Source organism: Hippocampus comes, unplaced genomic scaffold (genome assembly GCF_001891065.2).
Source record: "Hippocampus comes isolate QL1 unplaced genomic scaffold, H_comes_QL1_v1.1 scaffold85, whole genome shotgun sequence".
In the NCBI taxonomy this organism is placed as follows: Eukaryota; Metazoa; Chordata; class Actinopteri; order Syngnathiformes; family Syngnathidae; genus Hippocampus; species Hippocampus comes.
In genome coordinates this window covers 140,466-150,229 of record NW_017805540.1, presented here as the reverse complement: position 1 = coordinate 150,229, position 9,764 = coordinate 140,466, and the positions used below count along the sequence as shown (strand labels likewise).

Here is a 9,764-nt window from a genome sequence, read left to right as displayed (position 1 = left end):
TATATATATAGAGAGAGAGAGAGAGAGAGAGAGAGAGAGAGAGAGAGAGAGAGAGAGAGAGAGATGTATGTTCTCCCCGGGCCTGTGTGGGTTTTCTCCGGGTACTCTGGTTTCCTCCCATATTCCAAAAACACGCCTGGCAGGCTGATAGAACACTCTAAATTGTCCCTAGGTGTGAGTGTGAGCACGGATGGTTGTTCGTCTGTGTGTGCCCTGCGATTGGCTGGCAACCGGTTCAGGGTGTTCCCCGCCTACTCCCCGAAGATGGCTGGCATAGGCTCCAGCACCCCCCACGACCCTTGTGAGGATAAAGCGGATCGGAGAATGGATGGATGGCTGTCCCTTACTTTCAAGTATGTGTTAGTGAATAATGGAAACACTCAGCTTGGGTATATAGATATACTGTTTTAATTGTACCTTCTGCCATCTAGTTGTTTTTTTTTCTTTTTACAAATTTGCACCCTTTGCGATTTTAAAATTGCATTTGACTACATTGCGATGTTGATTTGAATTGGACAACAGTAAGTATTCAGCCAAAGTATAAATGTTCCAACCCAGAGGAGTCGCAGCAGTGTCTCCTGTTCTCAGTTTCCCCCCCACTCTGCTGCAACACTCTTCAGAAGATACCTCTGCTTTTTTTCCCTCATTATCCACACCAGATGCTTCCGACTAGTTCCCCAATCATGAGTTGGGAGGCCTCACAGTCAGGCAGGAGGTGGGACAGTCCAGGGTCTACTGGAACAAAAACAGAGACGCCAGTATGCATGCATGTGCTGATCTATCAGCTCGGCAAAGTTTTGATTACTTCTAAGCACAGAGCAGAGGAGCAGACACACAGCAAGTAGTGAGCGAGACAGATGAAATTTCAAACAGTGTCTGTGCTATGTTTGTCGAGGACCATCTGTTTCTTCCTGTCTTGCTGCTTGATTTCTGTGTACACTATCTCACTTGTTCGCCACTGGTCCAAACACAGACGGTGCTGTTTCCTTTTCAATCTAAGAAAAGAACACAATGGCGTTAAGACAGGATGCAGTGAAGAACTCCTGAACTTTCTTCATCTGTAACAGCTACAGTGGTAATTTCACATTTGTGCTTTTATTTGGCAAAGGTGGCACATGATGACAACACTCATCTTGTCATTTTGTTGGTGAATTCGGATTTGAAGGATTTTAACATTTTTATCATCTTGAGTAAAGTCACTCAATAAAGCAAATGTCATGCCAAAGCTTTGTGGTGACAAATAACTTTCAAGTTCAACCTTACAAACATTCAGACACTCCTTGCCATGTTGCAGTCTTAAGAAAAAAGTAAGAAATGAGAAAGTCACATTTCTTCTCTGCTTCAGGGGTCAACCTTAGATGAGCATCTGGATTTAGTCTGCTCTTTAAACTACTCCTGAACTCTCCATCTGACCTTTGGTTACGACCTTTGCTAATCTCAAATTGTTATATCAGTCAGAGGTTAAAATACATGAAAGAACACACGCTGGACATGTCACATTGATGTATGCCCCTTTGCCATTGCGGACACACACACGCACACACACACACACGCACACACACACACACACACACACACACACACACACACACACACACACACACACACAGATTTACTTCATTTCACAATAACTAAACAAACATTCTTCCAGAAATTTGCAACACTGGTGGAGTCCATGTCTTAAAACCTGCAATCATTGCTCTTTGTGCCTCGGGCATGTCAAAGACCTCAACTTTGGATCACACAATGCCAATACTCGTTTCTTTTTCATACAGAAGAGTCAATGTGTTGTGAGTTACTTGCTTTGTTTCACCACGTGTGATAGGAGCAGACATAAAAGGCTTTCAGATGATTGGCATCTTCTCATCTGGCGGGTGAGTCCGTGACAGTGTTACCCCGCTATATTGCGTTTTATTTATTTATTTTTTTCAAATAAGCATTTTATCATGGGTTTATACAGTATGTTTATATACTGCCAGGCCTTTGCATGAGGGAAAGGATGATGTTCATGTTCATGTCAACTTTATTGTCCAATGTGCTACATGTGCAACATACAGCACAGATTAAATTTCTTTCCTCAGGAGAGAGAGGAGCCGCTGCGGGTGCCCGATGTTAATGATACAAATTCTAGCCCTTTATAGAATACAGGCAGAACAGTAAAACAGTTAAGCAGGCATACGTAAGAGCTGCTGTTGGTCACAGCTCATGACCAGATGCTCACATGCAGATTGGTCACACGCCACCCCACTAGGCCCCACCTCTTAAAGGCATGTGCATTGTGCATGCACATCTTACAAATTGTCCTATACTTTAGCTTTTGTCTTAATGGGTTAAATACATGTGGTCAGGGTAAAACATAAAACACACATTTTTTTTCTCTCCAGTTTTTTCTTTTTGACATTTCTTTTTTTTTTGCACTCACAAACTTTGTAAGTAGAGCTTGATTGCCAAGATTTGTCCCTGTCCCTTGTTTGTTTCTTTGCATAGATCAGCGTTTCTCAAGCTTTACTGAGCCAAAGCACATACTGTATTAGAAAAATCTCACCACACACCACCAAACAGAAACGGAGGAGAAACTGCAGTGATACAGGCCAGAATCTCATATAAGGTAGGACAAAAGAAAAGTTGCATCTCATGTCTGGGTTAACTAACTGGGTTAACTAAATATGAGAGCAGAGGATTAAGTCTTAAAATAAGATTGAACATTTCTACAGAGGGAGTCATTTATTTATTTTTTTATTAGTTTACATGTCTTATTGTGGTCATTTGACATGACCTTTCTGCGTAACAGTATGTCTCCTCCTCCTCCAGATTGACCGTATGGCGAAGGGTCATGGTGCTCACACGCAGCTCCGGGAAAAGGCGAGGCAGAGGTGACCTGATGTATTCAGGGTTGGGCTTTTCAAAAACATTACAACACAGCTGTCATTCTCCATCATCTGACACATAATAATGTTTATGGTGAGTAAGGTTAGGTTTGGTACAATTGTTTGTTGAGTATGACTCACAAGATTGTCATTACTGGCTAATCTGTGCCGAAAAATCAATGTTACTGATGAGACATTTTCTAGTAGGGCTGAATCCATTATCTTCCATCAATTTGTAAGATGTGTGTTCATGGTGACACACTGAAATTACAGTACCGCATGTCTGTATCATTAACCTCACATCATGAACATTAGTGAGTGTATCATGCCAGTCTACAGGTGGAAAACGTACGCAGGCAAGCACGCACATACGCACATCCAGTTACAGTCACTTACACAACTCCAAAGTCGCATTTCAAATTTTTTTTTCTGATTTTTGTCCCAAAACCAGTTATCATCCAATCAATACTTTGTAGTTGGCTGAGTGTAATTTGCACTAAAAAATGCTGATGGAAATGATGAACAATGCAATTTAATGCAAAGTGAGTTATTGTTTCAGCATTTGTGTGTTTGCTATTTTGACCTCAGGAAATATCTGACCATTTCAAGCATTTAAATTAATAAACAAACAAACAAAAAAAATGCCAATCAGTACAATGTGCTGACACTGCAACAAAGTACAGTAATAATAACAACTATTCTTACATTAATACGTCTCTAACGGTGAATCAGTCAACATTTAGCATAATTAACTTATCTTTCTATCATTATTTACCTTTTCTTTTTTTCCCCCAACTTGTTTACTTATTCACCACTTCTATCTGCTGGCTGGACATAAAACACAAGTATTATAGCACACTATTTCATTTATTTTCACAAAAGAGAGTCAGATTTACACACAGTGTGTTTAAGATTCAAAATGCTGAATAATCTTTTGCTTGGTCAAGTTGTCATCTCTCTCATCTCTCAGCATCAGTTCTCATAACACCAGAGAATTGTGAGCCTTTAAGCCACATACACTAAAAATAAGACATTAGTGTTTGCACTAGGCCGCACCTGTCAAGCCGACTTCCAAAGACTAGTGCAGCCGACATTTGCTGTGTCTGATCCGCTGGCTTGTGCAGTTTGAAAGTGCAGAGAGGCCCTGCTCTGCATAAGTCATCAACTGAACCGCACCAAACCTGCCGTAGCCAAATTCTTTCTACGAGGTCACGAGTGGCCTGAAAGTACACATGATGATATATTCAGGGTTATTTTACATTTTCATGACTGCTTTTGAGACAGTTGCAAAAAAAGGCCAACGTGGGAAAGTTTGTTGAGCCTGATCACAGCCATTAGCCGTAAGGTGAAACACTGACATAATCATTTTTTCCTCAGTAGTTATCTTAATTTTTTATGAAATGTTAGTATGGTAAACCATAAAGTCGACCTTCTCAATAGGTATGCATTAAAATAAAAAAAATCCAACCTCTGTAGCAGTTTTTTACCAAAGACAGTACAAAGTCTTCCGGTGCTTTATTGACCACCACTGGGATTACCAGGCCCTCAAGAACACTTTGGGGACAGTGTCCCCCACCACCACGCTAATCCGAATTTAGGACCTTGAAAAAAAAGGTTTGTTCTTGTTGTGGGGGGAAAAAAATAGAAACGTCAGGGTCCTGTGGCTTGTTTTTTAATGATGCTTTTGTATTCAAGGTGATTAGATTGTGCAAGTGTAGCTAATGGGTGCATTCATTTGAAGTGGCTATCCTATCATAAAGGAAAGTGGCGACGATTAGTGTCAAGCGTTGGTGGTATAGTGGTGAGCATAGCTGCCTTCCAAGCAGTTGACCCGGGTTCGATTCCCGGCCAACGCATAAACTTTTTTTTTTGTAGCTGCAATTTTACATCGCAGCTTGCACAAAACTAAAACGACAACTACGTGTTTCAAGTGAGGCAAAATTCTGAATTAATATTTCGGTACGCGAGTCCAGGAAGCTCAACTTCTGACTACTAATTGTGGCGAGCAGTGTTCCTTCAATTTTAAAAAAACAACTCAAATTCCCTCGCACTGGTATGAAATCTGTCTTCATAAAATGAACAATGTTGTTGTTTTCCTCTAATGTAACATACCAATTATAATTCTTCCAACTCCTTTGTACCTGTCTGCTATGTGCGAACGCAGTGTTGTGACTCTTCTTCTTTCGCAATTCCCTTCAAATCAACGCCGATCACTGTCATCTGGTGTATAGACATTGCAACTACATCAGCAAGAACAGAATAAAAGCAATGGCTTCAAATGTACTGCACGCGGTGAATAAAAAAAGCGAAACGTAACCAAAAATACATTATAGCACATCGGTTTACTTCCCCTGCTCAGGTTTAAATTCGTATATAAATACACATTCTGCAGTGAGACCTCGTGGCGCAACGGTAGCGCGTCTGACTCCAGATCAGAAGGTTGCGTGTTCAAATCACGTCGGGGTCAAACTTTTTTTAGGAAAGTATTTAATTTTAATTTTAAAAGTTGGGCGGTTTAGACATTTCGAACAGCGGACTCGGTTGCCCAGCGTCGAAGGAAACATCGACATACGCACGACACACCCATTACCACCCTCCGTATGATTTTTGAATTAGTTATTTTATTTCCGTCCGAAAGTTTTTTTTCAAACAACCATTTACTGCAGTTATGACTTGATGATTATATAGTGTAGTGTGTTAACAACAGACTACAACAGCACGTAACGATTATGTATTAAATGATATATCGCCACTGAGTGGAAGTCAGGGGTAGTAATTGCCATTACTGTACCTTTAATTGGACTGGAGTTGACTCCGAGAGAAGCACAACATTTAAGACAGTGCTGTGTTTCGTCGGAAACGATTAACAGTCGTTGAAAAATAAATTGGGCTCGTCCGGGATTTGAACCCGGGACCTCTCGCACCCTAAGCGAGAATCATACCCCTAGACCAACGAGCCACCCGTGTTAACTTTGCAACTCTTACAAAGAAAACTAAAGCATACATGAACTGCTATACCAAATATAAGGGTCACATTTGAATATTCTCATTCATCCAGGCCATTCCTTTCTCAGAACATTTGAATCGATGTACAATGTACATCGACGTCTGTTCAGTAGCCGAAACAACTAGTCCCTTTCCGCCAGTAACATCAGCTTTATTTTCAATTTCATCCCACACAATAACAGTTACTATGTTGTGATAAATGACCTTACTGTTCACACGCGGATGGTAGTACTATATTCAGCACATTTTCTTTTCACGCCATGTACGGTTTTTATCTGTATGTCATGTGACTCCCCCTAAGCAGCCATCTTGTGGTAGAGAAGGAGGGGGTGCGTTTTTATGGATCCCACTAGCGTTCTTGACAGGGCACGAGCTGCTGCAGTATGATTGGCTGCTATATCCCGGTAGAACACGCCCTACATATTTGCACGGGTCATATTTCATCTGTGTAGCGAATAAGGCGTGTCCTGCCTTGATGCAGCACCCAATCATATAACAGCAAGGCGTGTTGTGCCTACAACCCCAGTGGAATTCAGAATAACGCAGAGGGGAGGGTGCGAGGGGGAAGGGAGAGAGAGAGAGAGAGAGAGAGAGAGAGAGAGAGAGAGAGAGAGAGAGAGAGAGAGAGAGAGAGAGAGAGAGAGAGAGAGAGAGAGAGAGAGAGAGAGAGAGAGAGAGAGCTTACACACTCAACTCGAATTCAAAACCTTGCGCTGTCACATCAAGCAGAGGTAAGACAGCCAAAATAGACGCCCTACCACCAGCACGAGACTGCTGGAAGTAAAGTGCCACGTCGTAAAGCCAACATCAAGCCGAGCCGGGCTGCTTTTTTGGGGGGACTGTTAACGAAGCCTCCTCCGTGTTTACTCCGGGAGGCCTCGGTCCAAAAAAGCTCGTGAGCTAACCTGTTAGCATGCTAGCCACAAGTGCCTGGGCTTTTCGAGGATTAACTTGTGCTGCGGTGGCAATATCGCGATTGTTATTGATGATATCGTCGGTATATGACAACATGTCGAGGTGGATGAGCGTGTGGTTACGTGTGTGTTTATCACCGCGACTGCTCGAATCTCCTCAGCTGTGATTTAACGCTGTGTGCACTTGGTCAACTGCAGTTAGCTTTTTCTTAGCATGGCGGCTAACGTAAGAGTTAGCTGTGGTGTGGCATCAAAGTGTCTGCCAAAAACATACAGCTTCTCGCACCGTCATCAAAATACCGCAAGACACCACAGGGCTACTTTTGTAAGGTCTTAATAAGCATTCTTGCATACGGGAATTAACTATATTGACAGACTGTCGCGTGTAAATGTTGCTAACATGACGAATTTAAATGAACCATTCGTGAAGTAATGTCAGCGTCACCATCCGAACCCTAACCCCTGCACCGAGTGGCTTTTATTTATGACTTGACAAATTTGTTATCAGTGTAGAGTCTGGTAGTTTCACAAACGTGTCACTGGGAGGATTTTATGTTCAGAGCAGCTTTGCTGTTATTGGGCGGCCATTCATGGTGTAGCGTAGCGTCTCCTTAAATGTATTCGACCAGGACTGGACAGCGGGCGTGTCCACATAAATCCCCCAAAACTGTCGTCGCCGTGCCCACTCGTGTTATCTACAATGCATGTCACCTTTCTATCGGACTTACTGCGTTAAGTAGCAACTTACACGTGGCTTATCCTGGCTTCCCATATGGTGAGTGGGATTGGGAGTAGACCGTTGCCCCCCTTTACCATTTGTGGCCCAATTAGCATACCTTCAGTGTGGCAACTTGAGTGGACGTAAAAAAATTACTTGATGACTTGTCTTGCATCCCGTTTTCATATTCCGCCTTGTACTCGAAGTGAAGACTATTTCCCTTGTCAATTTCAGGTGTCTGATGTAGTCACCCACAAGCCCAAGAGCTGAAATAGCTTTAGCGCATTTAAATCATAAACTTGTTGTGTGTGTCAGTGGGTGGGCTCTGTCATGGGGGGAGCTGGGACATGTTAAATCAGCTGACAAAATCTCTTTCAAAATGAAACAAAGTTTTGTTGAATGGAACACAACGGCCTGTTCTTGACAACAAAGCGTGAAAATTTAATAAACAGTGACGTAGTATGCACTTGATTAATTCTCTTGATTAATTGAATTAATTCTCTTTATACATTTTAGACCTTCAAGAAGAAATGGCGGAGACCCAGACACTTAATTTTGGACCAGAATGGTAAAGTAGTACACTTAGGATCATAATGGGGGATTCGTTTGTTGTGAAAATAGTTTTCAGTGGTGAGCCACCCCCCACTACTGCATCCTCTCCCGACATGTTAAGACGTGCCACCTCCATCTTTTCATTCAGTCATTTACTAACCTTCTGGCTCTGTGCAGGCTCCGTGCCCTGTCTGGAGGTGGAAGTGGCGCAGGCGGAGGAAGCAACAGCAATGCTGTTGCCTCACCACCTCTCTCGCCTGCATTGCCAAAGTACAAGCTTGCAGACTATCGATACGGAAGAGAAGAAATGTTAGCACTTTATGTAAAAGACAACAAGGTAAACATGACATTCTTCAGCCGATAGCACGTTTTAAATACAGTGAGCCCCCATATATCAGATGAGATCCAGGCCCACCCAAAATAAGTGAAAATGTGTAATATTGAGAGACCGTGATTTTTGTTTCCCAATACTTTTACCTCTCCCACAGGGTTTTGACACATTTAAATGTTTTAAAACACACTCAAATTTGTTTAAAAAAACAATACAACTTTATTTACAGTGTGCTTTAAGAATAACACAGGTGACTAAAAGCCTTAACGCATAACTTATAGGAGGGGAAAAACAGCAAGGAACAAGACATGTGAATGGACAAAAGGTACTTGGGGATATAAGACCGATTTAAAAAAAAAAATGGTTTAAACACCAACTTCAACAATAGCAGAACACATTATGTAATAAAACATACAATACAATAATACATCTTTATTTATATTGTGCTTTCACACAGCTGCAGCTGTAACAAAGCGACTCACTGAACATTTAACATAAAATAACATCCGACCTCATCTGGAATAGTTGTTGAGATTGTATTATTGTTGATGTTTTATAGTATGTGATTTGCTGGTAATAAAATGAATTAAAATTAACATTTAAAAAATATATTAAATTTAAAAAATAAAAAAAAAGAGATTTTAAAAACAGGAAGTGGGTTGGCCTGTCAAAGGGGCTTGGGCAGCTCATTCCACAATTTTGGGGCAGCAACTGAAAAAGCGCGGCCCTCACTTCAAGGAAAGATTCTCTTGCTTCCACTTCTCCAATTAAGATCAAAGCGTGCTTTCTTCAAGCTGTTTGGTCACTCTATTTGAAGTTTGCTTTCAAACTGACAAAAAGTGCAACAAGCCTATCATATGTTGTATATTGAGCACCAAAATGTTCAATCAAACCGCATAACAGTAAAAGCTCTTAAATCAAAAATAAATGTTATGTTAACGTGTAATGCCAAATGGAAGTCAGCATAGATGTTGACAATAAAGTTGTACTTGACTTGATGTTACGCTAATTATAAAGCTTGAAAGAACTGCTCCTTGAACACACACCGAGCAGCAATGCATCCAAACAGGCCATACAACAGTAGACGCAGGCATCAACTCTCTCTGATGTGAACAATGAACCGAGATATTGTGGCGGTTACAGTTGGTACCACAAGTGTTTTATGTTGACCTGTGTGTTATCTTCTGCTAGATCCCTATAGATTTGCATGATAAGGAGTTCCTGCCCATATTGCAAGAGGAGCCTTTGCCGCCTCTGGCACTAGTTTCTTTTACGGAGGAAGAACAGGTAGAACTGCCTATCCTGAAATATGTCTGTCCGTTCTCAAAAAAAAAAAAAAAAAAAAAAAACGGAATTCACCACACCTCCTCCTTATA

The 9,764-nt window shown here is 41.4% G+C and overlaps 1 protein-coding gene, 1 long non-coding RNA gene and 3 other non-coding genes across 8 annotated transcripts in view; 4 read left to right on the top strand and 1 right to left on the bottom strand.

Moving 5' to 3' along the window:
- The first annotated feature begins 1,575 nt into the window (after window positions 1-1,575).
- On the top strand, window positions 1,576-4,514 carry LOC109521163 (uncharacterized). Its single transcript, XR_002169302.1, has 3 exons — window positions 1,576-1,874; window positions 2,488-2,608; window positions 2,812-4,514. It is a non-coding gene; the product is annotated as an uncharacterized LOC109521163 (long non-coding RNA).
- Window positions 4,515-4,651: 137 nt separating this feature from the next.
- trnag-ucc (transfer RNA glycine (anticodon UCC)) lies at window positions 4,652-4,723 on the top strand. Its single transcript has one exon. It is a non-coding gene; the product is annotated as a tRNA-Gly (tRNA).
- A 539-nt stretch (window positions 4,724-5,262) lies between these two features.
- trnaw-cca (transfer RNA tryptophan (anticodon CCA)) lies at window positions 5,263-5,334 on the top strand. Its single transcript has one exon. It is a non-coding gene; the product is annotated as a tRNA-Trp (tRNA).
- A 420-nt stretch (window positions 5,335-5,754) lies between these two features.
- Window positions 5,755-5,826, bottom strand: trnap-agg (transfer RNA proline (anticodon AGG)). The gene has a single exon. It is a non-coding gene; the product is annotated as a tRNA-Pro (tRNA).
- Window positions 5,827-6,514: 688 nt separating this feature from the next.
- The window catches only part of gigyf2 (GRB10 interacting GYF protein 2), a 17,553-nt gene continuing 14,303 nt past the window's right edge, over window positions 6,515-9,764 (top strand). For 2 of the 4 annotated variants that reach the window (XM_019878988.1, XM_019878989.1), the window contains exons 1-3: window positions 8,022-8,073; window positions 8,235-8,394; window positions 9,580-9,675. In XM_019878988.1, coding sequence (XP_019734547.1) covers window positions 8,036-8,073; window positions 8,235-8,394; window positions 9,580-9,675 — 294 coding nt within the window. In that variant the 5' untranslated portion in view covers window positions 8,022-8,035. Of the gene's footprint in view, window positions 6,605-6,629; window positions 6,769-8,021; window positions 8,074-8,234; window positions 8,395-9,579; window positions 9,676-9,764 lie in introns of those variants that run through there. The other 2 variants (XM_019878990.1, XM_019878991.1) reach the window with 2 other exon arrangements.